At 52.5% G+C, this 15,194-nt stretch overlaps 1 protein-coding gene across 3 annotated transcripts in view; it reads left to right on the plus strand.

The window, feature by feature from the left end:
* The window catches only part of ADGRA2 (adhesion G protein-coupled receptor A2), a 32,121-nt gene continuing 16,927 nt past the window's right edge, over positions 1 to 15,194 (plus strand). For all 3 annotated transcript variants that reach the window (XM_012724863.1, XM_012724864.1, XM_004682235.2), the window contains exons 1-2: positions 1 to 385; positions 12,000 to 12,071. In XM_012724863.1, coding sequence (XP_012580317.1) covers positions 123 to 385; positions 12,000 to 12,071 — 335 coding nt within the window. In that variant the 5' untranslated portion in view covers positions 1 to 122. The remainder of the gene's footprint in view (positions 386 to 11,999; positions 12,072 to 15,194) is intronic.

Genomic DNA, 15,194 nt, shown 5'->3' on the forward strand with positions numbered 1-15,194 from the left:
GCCTCCGCCCAGGGCCCCCCAGCCCTCCCGTGGGCGCCCGGGGCCCCTACTGAGCACGCCTCCCGCACGCCCAGGTCCCTCAGACGGGCTGCAGCGCTCTGTCCCCGCGGGGCGATGGGCTAATGGGCGCCGGGGGACACAGGATGCTGGGGGCGCCCGTGTGTCTGCTGCTGTCGCTGCTGCCTTGGCTACTGCTCCTGTTGCACGAAACTCAGGGCGCTCCCGGATGCCCCGTCCCCATCCGCAGTTGCAAGTGTTCGGGAGAGAGGCCCAAAGGACTAAGTGGCGGCGCCCCCAACCCAGCGCGCAGGAGGGTGGTGTGTGGCGGCGGGGACCTCCCGGAGCCTCCCGAGCCCGGCCTACTGCCTAACGGCACCGTTACGCTGTGAGTACTGCGCTCTGCCCGCCCGACCGGAGCCCAGACTGGGGGAGCTAGTGGACATCAGACGGGAGGGGCGGGAAGAGGAGGCAGAGCAGATACCCCCAATTCAGTCTGAGCCCGAGCACCGAGAAGAGGGACTTTGAAAGATAGGGGAAAGATCAGGAATGTATAAGGAGGAAGGAGATTTAGGGGGGTCGGTGCACCCCAGAGGAGCACCGCGGGTGCCCACTCACCTGCACAGGTGAAGTGGAGTGAGCGCTGGCGTGACGCCTGCGCTCCTTGAATCTCCAGCCTGGGCTGGAGTTGCGGGATTCGTGGACCTGAGGTGGGTGGGATGGGGCAAGGCGCAGGAAAGATCAACGCTCGCGGCCCAGTTAAGTAAGTGGCTGTGGCAGTTAGCACCGCGGTCGCGTCGCGGACCCGGCGGAACTGGAGAGTCTCCGAACTCACCCGGCGAGCCTGTCACCCCCAGTGGGGGGCGCTTTAGCTTCCCCCACCCCCGAGCCTGCCATCCCCGATTCCAACCTGTCTTTTTCGTGGAGGCTGGCGGGTAGACTCGGAAAATTCTGTCGTATGAGGTGCTGCCGCTTTTAATCGGAATGAGACCCTGGGGTCCCACTTTCTCTTGAGCCCCCTCCCGTCGCGCGCATCTGTGGAATGAGCTCTCTGCTGGCTCCTGCACCCCATCTTCTTGCTCTCTTCCCCGGTATCAATCTGGAGCTTTGACTTTTCTCGATTGACTTCTTCATGCAAAGATTGCCAAGAAATTGAAACCTGACAGAGGGACGTCGACAGCCCAGTGCCGGCTAAGCATCCTTCCGTCATCTAGTGCCCCTCTAGGACCTTAGTAAGCCCTAATGAGGCTGCCACAACCCACCTTTTTGGGGATCTAAAGTCCCTGCAACCGCTGGAGAATTAGCTACCCCTCCCCACTGCCACGACTTGGGCACTAACAAGGTGCTCGGGAGTTCCAAGCACTTCTGGGGGCTTGAGGGTCCGGCCATAGCGGTGCCCCCTTCCTGTCCTGTCCTGGTGCAGCCTACTAGACGCTTTCCCTTCCCTGTCCTCCTGACCCCTGTGGCAACCATTTCCCCACCACTGCTAGCCTGGCGGGGAATAGGAGCTGGCTTGCAGTCCTCTGATTGTGTCCAGAACAATACAGTAACTCCTCTGGTTGGGTGGGTTCAGAGGCTGCCCGCTTCCTGACAGGACACGCTGGTCAGTCTCTGGCGTTGGCCTCCTGGCCCCTGCATGTTCCCTAGCTTGGGGTGGGGGATGTGGGAGTTGTGGAGGCCCTGTGTCTGCTCTCTTCCCCTCCCAGCAGCTCAGGCAAACGGCCATGGCTGGGGAAGGCAGCTGTGGTTGCTCATTCCAGGTCCCTCTGAGTATCCACTGGTGTTGAAGGGTCCAGACAAGCCTGGGCATTCCCCAGCCCACTCAGTTTTGGAAGAGAAAAATGCTTGCTGTGTGGAATAGTTGGGCTGGTGTGTGAGCCCCAGCTGGGCGAAGATAACTCCAGAATGGGGAGTGTATGTATACTTGATCCCCTGGCTGCACTCTCACGCATGTGTGGGACACTGTCTCTCTGTGTATCTGTTTGTCAGGATTAGGGAGTCCTACATACTGAGGGTGGGGGGGCACATTAAAAGGTGGTTTTGCAGAACATCTTAGAATGATTTGGCAACTAATGCTTTCCAGCCATGGCTAATTCCCATCGACGCCATTCCGAGAAAGAGGGGCCAACCCTTGGTGAGAATACATTGTGAGAAGGTGGTGGCGAACGTGACTGCTAGCTGTCCCATTTGTCTCAGGCCACTGACCTAGCTGGTTTAAGATACCTTCCAGGGAAAGGTTTCCTGAACATGGCTACATACCCGCTCCCACCCCTCTTAGGAACAACAGACTGGGTGAGCTAGAGAAACCCTGAGAACCTGCTGGCCCATCAGCCTGGAGTATGGCTGAATCCCAGCCACCCACATATTTCTTAGATCTCCCACCCACATGATACTGATCCTCACTGCTGCCACCCCTCACATCACCCCCTAAGCATGCTTCTGAAGGGAAAAGAGCCCAAATTCTTCAGGAGAAGCTGTTCAATGATTCTTTTTCAGGGTCCAGTGCCCCAGCATACCTGTCCTACCCCCAGCTTGTATCTTGCGGGAAGAAGAAAGAGAAGGTTTGGGAAGAGAAGACAGCTCTAGCCTGGCTGCCCAGAAAAAGGCTAAATTCACCTAAACCTTCTCTGTGCTCCCAGGGCCTCAGTACTTTCTTCCACACAAATTTTCCCTCTCATGTAACTTGCCCCCTGGTGCAAACAACAGGATTTGGCAATAGTTTTTATATTGTGCCTCTAACTTCCCTCTCTCCATTCCCTTTTTTCTTCCCCCTCCAGCAAGGGTCACTGGGTTCCAGGACCCTTCACATATCACTTGGTGCCTCAGGGGACTTGGTTGGGTAGCCTAACACTAGTGCTGAGATCATTCAAGCAAAGAAAGCTCTAGATGAGATGTCTTCTGCAAGGTGCCTCCAGGCAGTTCAGACGCAATACTGTGAACAGTTCTGTTTATCTCTCAAGAACATATCTCAACTCCTGTCTTCTGTTTTTGTAGACTGACTCTCCCCACTCTTTACTTTCCTTATTCCCCCCCCACCCCACCCTTTTAATGGATTTTTCATTCACAGGTTTCCAGGAAAGCAAAACTCTCAGCTTCCTTCCTGATCCCTCTATCCTACCCACACCCTCAAACTTGTGGCCTGGTCCATGGGTACCTGTACTCCTGACCAGAGCAGGAGGCTTCATGGGCCTTCCCTGAGGAAAAGTTCCCAAAGCTAGTGGCATCTTGCCGAGACCCTGGCTGTGGGATGAAAACACAGATCACTGTGAATACCCCTCCCCCACACAGGGTGATGAGGCCCCTAGTTCTCAGCTCTGGAAGTTCAAGTGAGGGTGGGGGGAGTAACAGGGAATTCCGGCTAAAGTCTAATAATAGCTAGCAGACTCCAGAAGGAACCTCCTATGAAGATCTCCCCAGACATCTGAGCAGCCCCTCAGAGGCTATCAACCCATGTTATAAATTCCTAGAACGTCTGCTCTGAAAAGGGCCCTAGAGATTAGCCAGACCAGCCTTTACATCTTGCAACTGAGCTAAGTGAGGCCCAGAGGGGAGAGGGCTGACATCTCACCAATAGTCATAACTAGCTGGTGCCAGTGTCACGATTAGCTAGTTGAGTTTTTAGCTTTCTCCTCAGGTGAAGGACTGACTGCTCACCTGGCTGGCCTTGGGATACAATGGATGAAAATGCTACTTTAAAAAAAAAACAAAAAACCTGTTTCTTTCCAGCAATATCCAGTCCTTTGACCTGGGAGCATTCCTAGGCCCGGTGGGGCAAGGCAGGCACAGAAGGTCACCCTGATTCTCACAGAGCCCATCTGTCCACTCAGCCTCCCTTTTCATGGGTAAGGGGCCTGGCCAGCATACAGGCTGCCCACATAGGGGCAAAGGGTGTTTGTGCTACAAATGTGCTTCATACTGCTGTGTTCTTTGCTGGGAGTTTGTTGGGCCTCAGGCAGCCTTCAGGGGAGGGAAAGGTTGGAGAGGCCCTGTGGCAGCCCTGTGCTGTGCACCAGTCTCAGGGAAGGCATTCTGGAGCATAGACCTCCCTCCCTCGGGCCTCCAGCCCCAGACTGGGCCCTCCTTTCAGTACCCCTCACGCCAGCCACCAGGATCCAGTTAGGAGAATTTGGGGCAAAGTGTGCCAACTGCCATTCACGTAGCCTGAGGGGAGTGGAAAGATGCTGGTGGGAGGGGCGGCCCACGCCTGCCTCCCCACCCCCTTTGCTTCCACACTCTTTCCCCCATATGGTTCTCATAAGGTCTGGGCTCAGAGACAGCAGCCAGAGGAAGTGGCTGTGTACAGAGAGCTTTTGTGAGGGAGAGGAGGGCGGGAGGGAGAGAGCTCGAGAAAGAAGGAAAGAAAAAAGGGAAGAGGCAGCAGACAGCAGCCAGAGGTGAGAAGGAGCTAGGAGACCCCCACACACTGCCTTACCTTCTAGGTGGCGGTGAGATGCTGCAATTTCTCTGCTGCAGCACCCCCCAAATGCACTCCTCGACCCCCATGCTCCTTTACTGAAGTGAGTGGCTGAGAAAAAAGTCAAGTCTCTCCCTGACTCTTCCCCTTCAGCTGCTGGAGTAGCTGCAGGCAGCTGGCTCAGGTTCCAGGCATTTGTCACCAGTTGGGGAGGTTCCTGGCTCCCTCCTGTGCAGGATGTCAGGGTCCAAGGTCTCAAGGAGACCCCTGGGCAGAGAACTGAGCCCTCTGGGGCAGCCTGGCTGAGTCCTCATTGCTCCAAACAGAGGGAGGCATGTGAGCTCCAAAGGCAACTCTTTATCATTCAACCCCAGGCCAGCCAGAACCCAGAGTGGCTTATTTGGCCTGAACCCACAGCAGCCACCCCTGTGCCAGCCATCCCTGCTGGCGGCTATGGGTCTCCCTTCTGTGGTGCTGGGCAGGTCTCAGTCCTGGGGGTCAGTCTGAGGATCTCTCCTAAAGGCACAGGCAAGCCAGTGTAATTTGAACCTAACCATAATTTGACCCTTAAATTTGGGGTCGTGTTTTTAAAAGGGAGAGAGTGTTTCTAAGGTTATGCCACATGGGAATCATTGTAATAAGAAGACTTTCCTGAGGGAGAAAAAGTTTCAGTCACTCTACGTGGATCTCTCTTTCCATTCAGTGGGCTCTCACCAGAGCCCAGAGAGGGGAGGTGAGTTCCCCAGTGCCAAACAGAGTAGACCAGTACCCCTTGCTCCTCTGACACCCTGCGGAAGAGACTGCTTCATGCCTCCAGCCTGAGAGCCAGAAGAGAGAGCCTAGAAATGCCCCAGGGCTGAGGAACCAGAAGGAAAATCCGGTAACTGCTAGGAAGGGGCTGCTCAGAGGGGCTGTTTATTTTCATTCCCCCAGCCCAGCCGTTCTGTTCTATTTAGAGCTTAGACACTGACAGGACGAAGCTGCCTCCTCCCCTTCCTCCCTCCTCAGGGGGGCCCCCATCCTTTCCAAACTCCAGAACATTCCTTTGCTTTTAGGACTGGGCGATGGGGGTGGGGGAACAGAAGGATTGGAGTGTAGCAGACTCGGCAGCCTCCCAGGACCCAGCTTTCCCAGCTCTGGGAGCAGAGAGGCAGGATGGGGGATCACGGGGGTGTGCAAGATGGATGGGGCCAGGTGAGGGGCAGGGGAACCAATCTGTCACAGAAGAGCAGGGAACAGGGTGGAGAGAGGGGCCTGAAGAGGGAGTTGCAGGCTGAACTTGTGGGGCCAGACATCTTCCAGCTGGAAAAAGAAGGGAAGAGAGAGCCCATACCTCCCTCTGTCCCCCCACTCCCACCCCACCGCCCCCAGGCCCCTTTGCCTGCTGGGAACTGTGTGTCCAGGCAGAAACTCTAAACTTCAGGCTCCCAGAGATTCAGTGTCCAGGGTGGGAAAGGCCATCAAATGTAAGGTCTAGGAGTCTCAGTCCAGAACCTTCTTTTACTGAGAAGGAAACCCCCAGAGAGGGGCTGACCTGCCCAAGGTCACATAGTTCCCTGTCAGACCAAGGCTCCTCTCCAGGTCAGCCTCTTCCCACACTGACCACTCAGAAACGTCATCCCTGGGGACTGAGCAGGACTGAGCAGGGCAGAGGCACTCACCCACTTCCGCCATGTGGAAACATGGCCAAGGGAAAGGGGTGCCCCCACCAATGACAGACTAACAAGTCTAAGCCTACTGGGGTGGTTGGTGCTTTGAACAAAATCACTATTTGGAATCAGACTGACCCAGGAAGCGTGAGACCGCTGGTTTCTAAACTTTTCCCTGTGTTTCCTCTCCAACATGATAGCCAGCTTCAGCAAATGTAGCCCTAGTGAGGAAGGTGTCCCAAGAGGGCTGTCCCTAGAGCCAGTTATCCCAGAGGATGGAGGCCTCTGCTGGGTGTTGGGTGTGAATCCTACCAAGGCTCACTGGAGTTGGGGGGATTTAGTGAGGGGAGAGTAGATGCAAAGGGGGACTGCCCCTGGCTCAGGAAAATCATCCATGAACTCCATCCACTGCTCATCCCATCTTACTTAGGTGTAAAAAACTGGCAGCAGGTTGAGCCTTTCAGATTTATTTTCAAAGAAACTTACTTTCTGAGTTTTTTTTTAAAGACTTTATTTATTTATACATACAAAAACTGGGGTACAGGCCGGAGGTGTGGGGGGGTGAGAGGATTCACCAGAGACAGAGTGAGGAACAGAACAGGCAGATTAACTGAAATACACTGCCGAGGGCAGCAGCGGGTGGGACAGGAGAGGTCTGCCTCGCCCTGTGGGTCACCCTCCTGACCAGGGATCTAACTGGTGCTGTAGTGACTGACTATGAATAGCTTCATAGTGCTGTGCTTTAACCCCTTGCACCACAAGGGAGGGCCCAGAGACTTACTTTCTTAACCCAAAAGCTAGGCTCCCCAGTGGTGAGATTTCAAGCCATAGGTGAAGGAAGTATTTAAGATGTACTGGGAGTGACTTTCTGGTTTCCTCAGATGTACTAACATTGCGTGTTAACATATCCCCCTCCACCATCCTGGAAGTTTATAGAGACCCAATGTCTCATTTATGCTGGTACAGATCAAGTGTTACACAAGGCTGACGTGAGAAGTGTTTGGTATAGGTTTGAAGAATGAAGCAATGAATTCCCAGTGTGCCTGGTCATGGATGCTCTATTTCCATGTGTTCATGGGGTGCTGGGGTACCAAAGCCCCCATGAGAATATTAACTGCTCACCACAAACATCTGTATCTCCTTTTCTCAGGCTTTGCTTCCAGATTTAGTCCCAAAGCTGTAAACTTCTTCAAGGTCAGTGTTTCCCATCCCAGTTCTAATTTCTGGTTCTGCCTCTTCACCAAGACAGGGTACCCTTGTAGAGAAGAAGGAGAAAAGAAGGCCATATGTGAGACCCTCTCAGAATATTTTCTCTCTTGGCCTTTATCTCATCCCTGCGTGGACAGTCCGCCTCATAGTTCTCAGGACACGGCCCTCCAAAACCTGAGGAACAGGGGAGAACAGCGAGATGTACCTGGTCCTCTTTCTGTTTACCAGTAGGTGTTCCGGACTGACTAGACAAGCTTCCAGTCAGGGGAGGAGACCACAGTGCAGTGGGGCAACAACTTTGCGTATCTCCTCCTACATTTATGTCCCCAGTAACAAGGCTAACGGGACATCAAAGGCGAGAGAAGTGTGTCAAAGCAGGGCCTGTGATCCAGAAGGCCCATCAACCAAACCATATCACCTATGTCCTTCATGAAGCATAATAATGGTTGCTGATTGACATAGGATGGCATCTGATATTTACTTAAGCATTTGTTAATTTCAGTCTTATACCATTTATGTCTGAGGCAATGATTATTTATTTGTAGGTTTCAGAGAGTTTGTGGGCCCTGTGACTATACAGAGGCCCTGTGTCTGCAGGACAGGCTGCAAGTCCAATTGTACCTTATGGTTCCAATGGACTATGGGCCTGAGAGCTTATTGGTGTCAGTCAGCAGACCTCACCTATGATCTAAGATACTACCAAGATGTTAGCAGCCATGTTGGAGACAGATCCTCCTAGGCAGGGGGGCCTGGATTCTAAGCTCAGACTCTCTGGAGAGACCTCATAGATCCCCAGGCATAAGGTCCTTGCATCTGTGCAGAGCTGACATACATGACTCTTCTTCCACATGTGAGGACTATTTGGTTCTGGCAACTGCTGGCCCTGTGCCCATGGAATGGTGCCCACATGACCCCTTTGGGGTCATCTTTGATGTCGGTCTGGGATCTGGTGAGTTCCTGTGGCTGCCCCAAGGCCACAGGGCCTCTCCATAGCTGCCAGCCACTCACTCCCTTCCCTCCCAGCCTTCTAAGTGGTAACTGTGCTGGCTTCTCCTCCCTAAAATAGGACCCTAGCTGGAGAGAATTCTGGAATGGACTCTCCTTGACCAGATTTCAGATGCTGGAGTAGAAAACAGGGGACTCTAGGGGCTGCTCCCCCTTTCTGTGAGAATTTGATTTTAGGGTGGTAAGAGGGAGGGAAATGTGGGAAAGAAGGACACTGAAGTTGCTGGCTGGGTGAACCAGAGCCCAGTGGGGTGGGTTAGTGTGGTTGGAACAGAACCCACCTGGCTGGCTCCCTGTGTGGTTGCAGGGCTGAGGAAGTGTCTGTCTGGGTTTAAAGAGGGCTAAGACTGGCGCTGCGTCTCTGGGGCTTGGGAGAAGCATGGGGCCAAGGCTCCCTCCTTCCCTGCTTGGCTGACGGGGCCTGCCTGCCCATTTTCCTCCCAGGAGAGCCTAGTGTGGTGGGGACATTTTTCTTTCCATTGGATGAGGCTGTGGTGTGTTTTCATCTACCCCATTAGCAGCCCTGTAACTACCAGCTTCCTACCTGCTCATTACAAGGCCAGAAACAAGTACTTTCTGACCCAAATCACTCCCCTCCCAGCCAAACTCACAAAGGGCACCAAGAACAATGGAGGCCATTCCTGGCTAGTCCAGGTCTAAAGCATATCTCCTCAGACCTAGCTAGGTTGTTCAGGCCCAGAGAGCCACATCTAGGCGTTTGGGGGCTTGCATCCTAGAGATATTCACCTGAAGTGTGTCCAAGAACTGGAAACACAGCAAGAAGGGAGCTCATAGGGACAGGGAATGAAGAGCTGTTTGCTCAGTGTCCCTGCTTTTGTGAGTGGGTTGAGGTTGGGGGGGGTCAGAGACATGCTGTCTGCCACAAGAAAAACTCATTTCAAGATTTTCAGGGCTGCAGTTTGCACAGAGGTAGCCAAGCCGGAAGCTAGCTGACACCCTCCGCATTCTGCCCTCTACAATCCTGCGCAAGAGAGAGAGGGGGGTCCAGAGAGAGGGGTCTGGCCTGCGGGGCTCCAGATTCAAGGTGGTGAGGGGTGAGACAGCAAGAGATAAGTTGTTGGGGCCAGAGGCTTGTCCTGACCTGCCTCAGGGGCCAGTTCCAGAGTGCACGAGGGGGAGCGTGCACACACACACACATGCACACACACGCACGCACGCACACATGCATGCACGCATGCTCACTGTCCCAGTTCTTCAGTATCTTTCAGTCAGCCCAAAATTCCTCCTGGGAAGTCGCTGACAAGGAGACTAGATAAGGGTAAACTCATGAGCCATGAGCACTTGTAGCGGCTACTCTGAACTGAGAGGTGCTGGAGAGTACAGCATCCACACACCAGAATCAAAGTCTTTGGTATGAAAATGTAGTGTCTGCCCCCACACAAAAAAATAAGACTGAAAGAGGGGAACTATCTCAATATCTCATTAATAACTTTGCGTTTTGGTTACATGTTAAATGATACCACTCTGGATACAATGGGTTAGATAAAATATATTAGAATTAATTTAGGAGAATTTAATCTGGCTACTAGGACATTTTATGTATTAATAAATGTTATTGAAGTAACATTAGTTTATTATGTTATATGTAGGTTTCAGGTTATAACATTTTAAATAAATAATCTGTATAGACTAGGTTATGACAACCACTAGCTGCATATACTGGGTTAGGACAGCAACCAGAGGTCTAGTTTCCACCCTACAGCATGCAGCCCTAACTGTCTACCTCCATCCCCTCCCCTTCTGGTAAACCCTGGTAGGTAGAACATTTTAAATTGTGTGTGTGACTTGCATTGTATTTCTTTTGGGATATGAGAAAGTTTTGGGATATGTGAAAGGCATGAAAGGGTTAGAGTCATAGAGTCTGGATAATGAGGGATACTCCCAATACCACTTCTGCTCCTGCCTGGACAGTGTTCTCAGATTAGAGTCCTGGGTTTTCATCTCAGGGATTTGGGGGTCATTTTTAATTTTTTCCTTTCCATTCAGTGATATCTAAAGATAATCTTGTGGATAATTTTGAGATCATAATTTATTAAAAGGCATTTTCATAGTGTAAGACTTTCATTTCTAAAGTTGGTTTCTCCAAGACAAACAGACAAAACAAAACAAAAACAAACCCCCTAGATTCTGATTTCAGAACTGAGGTTACCAGAGGGGCAGAAGGGAAGGGAACAACGAGCAAAGGAGGAGGATTATTAGGGTGATTACACACATTTATAGGGGTGTAAACCTGTAGTCCTAAAACATAGACAGTCACAGTGTTCAAAACCAAGATCACCCCAATAAAAAAAAAAAGAAGTGGAGGCAGTCAGAGTTTCTCAATCTGGAATTCTCTCACATTCCTGGGCCATACTTTTGAACAACTCCATGCTCAAGTTTAAAAACTAATGTTCCAGACCTCCCCTTCATGGACCAAGTTGTACTAAACTCGCCCTTTTCCTCTAACCCTCTGAACCCCATCTCTCCCTGTGCCTCACTCCCTTCAGCATCCCCAACCGTTCCCCTCCCTCCTTCAAAACCAGGAAAGGGGAAATCCCTGGGAAAGATGCATTCCCCACCCCTTCCCAGCTACTCTGAAAGCCCCTTCCTCTCTACCATCCATCCTGGCCACTGTTTTCATGAGACTTTTCAAGATGGAGTAAGGAGACTGTCAGCTGCCTGAGGTCCCCTTAACCACCCATCTTAGTGTATCAACCACCCACTGCCAGTAAGTTTTGGGGCAGATCCCTCTTGCCCTGTGCCAGCCCTTCTTGCCCTGTCCATCCTCCCTATCTGTCCCTCCCAGAGGCTGGGCACTTGAGAAAATCCTTAAGGCCTACACCTTAAGCCTTCCCAGGTTCATCACTAAGAATAAAGAGGGGAAATCCTTTGCCTTAACCCAAGCAGGCAAGAGTTGGACTGAGGCTCACTGAAGATTTTTAACCGACAATTAAGTTAAGGAATGAGCCTGTTGATGGGGTAGAACTCCCTCCTCCTTTGGGGAGCCTGGCAGAGAAAGGCTGAGTGGGTGGGCGGAGTGGGTTCAGCCAGCTTGGGCCTCTTCCTCCTCCCCTAAACACAAACTTATAAATAAACAGAACTCCAAGGGAGCAGAAGCAAAGACTGAGAGGCCTGGGTTTCCCCAGGCCCAGAGCTTTATCGGTTTTCTGTCAAGGCTGCTGACAGGCTTGGGAAGGCGGGACCTCGGGGTGATGGGCGCCTTTGCTGGGTGAAGTCACTTTCACTGAGGTCCTTTGCTTGCAGAAGGACACTTGCGACCCTGCTAGGCTTCCTGCTACCCCAGCTGCGCCCTGACCCAGTTCAGGCCATCTTGCCAGAACTACCCTCAGGGTTTTGCGCTGAGGGCTTGTGCAAGACAGGGCTAAGGAGGGCAAGAAGGGACCGCTGTGGGCTCAGTTCCAGGTTCCAAGGTGTAAAAGGGACTCTGCAGTGTTAACCTGCTCAGCCCACCAGCACAGAGAGCTGAAGTCAGAAAGACCCGGGAGTGCTGGTGACATATCTGACTAGGTCTCAAAATTCTGCCTACACCATTCATTGGCTCCTGCCTCTAATCTGGAGCACAAGGTGGTGCCGCTGCCTTGCACAACTTCAGGGGTGATATTTATACAAAACACAGCATGGCCCTGAGGTCAGACAGAGCCTCTTCCATCTGTACTTTCCAGTTTGTAACAGCGTGTTCTCCTGTCTGTTCTTTGTTCCTTCAGGCTCTTAAGCAACAATAAGATCACTGGGCTCCGGAATGGGTCCTTCTTGGGACTGTCCCTGCTGGAGAAGCTGTAAGTGTTGGGGCAAGTGGGGCGGAGGTGGGGGATGGTGGCCATGGGCAAGGGGTCACTCCAGGGAGGCGAAGGACTCCAAACCTGCTGGCTAAGCCCGACCCAGAGGCACACCCAGGGGACCTGTCCCAGACTCGACCACAAGGGTTAGAGCAGAGAAGGGCTGGGCTGGAAGAGAGAAACCTGCACTTCGCAAGGACAGCTGAAGAAAGTAGGGAAACATCACGGCTCTCGGCAGGAATGGGGATTAGGAAAGCTCATTAATGCTCCTTAATGAGCAATTAACTGTGAGGGCTGAGCCCCTTAGCCAGCCAGAGGCTGCTGGCTCCTCTCAGCTGGGGTCCCGGCATAAAAGGGTAGAGAGAGGCTAGAAGTGTGACTGAGCCTTTTTCCTTCTCTACTAAATACAGATCAATAAACAAAATCGCCCTGGAGGGCCAGAGCCCTGGGCTGAGGTGGGGAGAGCATCATATCCAAACATCCCTGGTTTAGAGTTGTATCCCCAGCAGCGTCCGGGGTCGGCCTCACAACTGCAGAGCCCAACCAGCCTGCAAGAATCACCTTCAGAAGTTAGGGACCTGAACCAGACACCCGAAAGTCATTTAACCTGCCAACATCTGGAACTTGAATCCGCCCCTCTAAATTCCCCACTCAGTGGACATGTGCTGCAAGAATAACGTTGGGTGGTGTCGCCTCTAAGAAAGACCCAGCCTCCCATCTCCCCCAGAAGCTGATCTCTGCTTCTCCATGCCCAGCCCCCTCTCTGCTCCCACACTGCTAAGTCTTCCCAACTCCTCCAGCCTTTTCCCCTCTAGTACCATCTTTCCTAAAAGGCTTGGATTCGTGTAATGGAAGATTCAAAATAAGGTGGAAAACCAGCTCTCAAAGACCAGAAGCAATCAGTCTAGCAGCCACCGCAGACAATGTCATATATATTAGAAAAGTGTAGGCTGAGGTTTCGGTAACGTCCAAAGGAGGAGTCTATGTCAGCTGGAAAGTTCAGGGGGAATAGAGATGCAAGATCTACTTCGCATGGTGTTTAGTTCCGTAGCCATGACCGCAGCCTTGTGAGGTGGTCTCTACTATACCCGTTTAATAGAGGAAGAGAACCCCTCTAAGGCTGTGGGCAAATGATGGCCTTGCTGGGATGGGGGGGGGGGAGGCGCCCAGCCCTCGTCCGGGGCAGAAGGCAGAACAGGGTGTCTGGTCTGGATGCCAGGGGTCTCCGATGTTGGCCCTGGAGTGTGCACACAGCTCCACTGCCATGTCCTCGCGGCTCATGGACAAGGTGGTCCAGACAAGGGGAAGGCACTGCCACCCAGTTGTTATTTGGGTGCTTCCTTGGGTTCCAGCAAATAGGGAAGACTTTCATCTCCACACAAAGTTAAGCATTCGGGAGCTCCAGTTCCTACATTCAGCCCAGGCTTGGTCTTAGAGGGCTGAGTGGCAGGAAACCAGAATCTCCTTGCAGGGATCTTGGAGGCAGACAAACCGCAGAAGCGTGCAGCCCTGCCCCACCCATCCAGTCACCGCCCAGTCCAGCTCTCCCAGTCCAGTGTCTCCCCCCTGAGCCCCTGGCATGCCCCATCTTTGCCCATTCCCTCTATCAGAATTTTCTAACGACGATGAAATTAGGACACTCTCTGTGCCCTCCCCAGCCCCCACTGAGCTACAGCAGACACATTCAAAGCACAGGAAGCACTTGCAGAGAAGTGGGAGACTAGTGTAGGAATCATGACCCAGGGCTGAATCTGGAGATAGGGAAGGAGTGCAGGGCATGAGGAAGAGTGAGAATTCAAAGTCCTGCGTGTGCGCCCCTGCGGTTAGGAATCGTCCTACCCTCTCCTTCCAGAGGCAGGTACTGAGTCCCCTCTATGTGCCAAGCTCTGTGCTAGGCACTGGGAGTGAACCTCGTAGACCAATGTCTGACTCAGGAACTCAGACAGCAGCAGATAAATGTGTATTGTGCCAGGAGCCAGGACGTGCGTGCGGCAAAGGAGAGTAAAACAGGGCATTGGAAGGCAAGGGAGAGATCCTGCCCGTCAAGGAGGGCCTTGGTGACGTGCTGACTGAATTGGAGACCCCAGGAGGGAAGACTCTAGAGCGGCAGAAAGAGTGGGGGAAGACCCTCGGGTCCTGTGTGCAGTGAGTTTGAGGAACAGTAGGTCAGGGTGGCTGGGCAGTGGAAAGAGAGGCGATTAGAGGGATGCAAGGTGGGTGTCAGGTTCAGAACCTCAGTTTCCTCCTCTGTGGAAGGAGGGACAGGCTGGTTGTAAGGTGCAGAGAGGATTTAAAAAGCTCTGATCTCTGAGTGTGTATGTGATACCCAAAAGTACTACCTGTGTGGGGAAGAAAACATCAAAGAGACAGTGACGCAGCCAGGGTTTCCGGCAAAAGGGGGTCCAATGTGTAGAGGGGTGTGCTGTGTTTGGCAGGTACCCACATTTCCCAGGGATGGAAAGCCAGTGCAGGGGTGGAGGAATTCTGCATTTTCAGCCTGACTGATTGCCGTTCTGTTGGCGAAGATTCTCAGTGAAGAAACAGAACCAAAAGATTGTGTGTGTGTGTGTGTGTGTATGTGTGTGTGTGTGTGTCTTTATATAAATATATAAGGGCTATTTTACTTCTTTAATAAAGAAATTTATTTTAAGGAAATGACTCATAAGATTGTGGGGGCTGGCAAATCTGCAACTTGTAGACAGGCCAGCAGGCTAGAGTCAGGAGGGAATTGATGCTGCAGTCTTGAGAGTAGAATTTCTTCTCTAGGAAACCTGTTTTAGCTCTTAAGGCCTTCAGATGGTCAGCCAAGGCCCACCCATACTCTCGAACGTAATCACCTTTATTTAAAGTTAACTGATCATAGGGGCCTCCCTGGTGGTCCCAGGGGTTAAAGCGCAGCACTGTGAGGCTATCCCAGTCATTGTAGCATGAGTTTGACCCATACCAGGGAGGTGGCCCACATGGCCACCGGGGAGGTGACCCACATGGCAGGGAGGTGACTCACATGGCCAGGGAGCTGATCCACATGGCGTAGCAGACTTTCTCTCTCACCTGCTGCTCCCCTCAGCAGTGTGTTTCAGTCAATCTGCCTGTTCTGCTCCCCACTCTGTCTCTGGTAAATTC

The sequence above is a fragment of the Condylura cristata genome, unplaced genomic scaffold (assembly GCF_000260355.1).
Source record: "Condylura cristata isolate star-nosed mole 26May11 unplaced genomic scaffold, ConCri1.0 scaffold00014, whole genome shotgun sequence".
NCBI classification, from domain to species: Eukaryota; Metazoa; Chordata; class Mammalia; order Eulipotyphla; family Talpidae; genus Condylura; species Condylura cristata.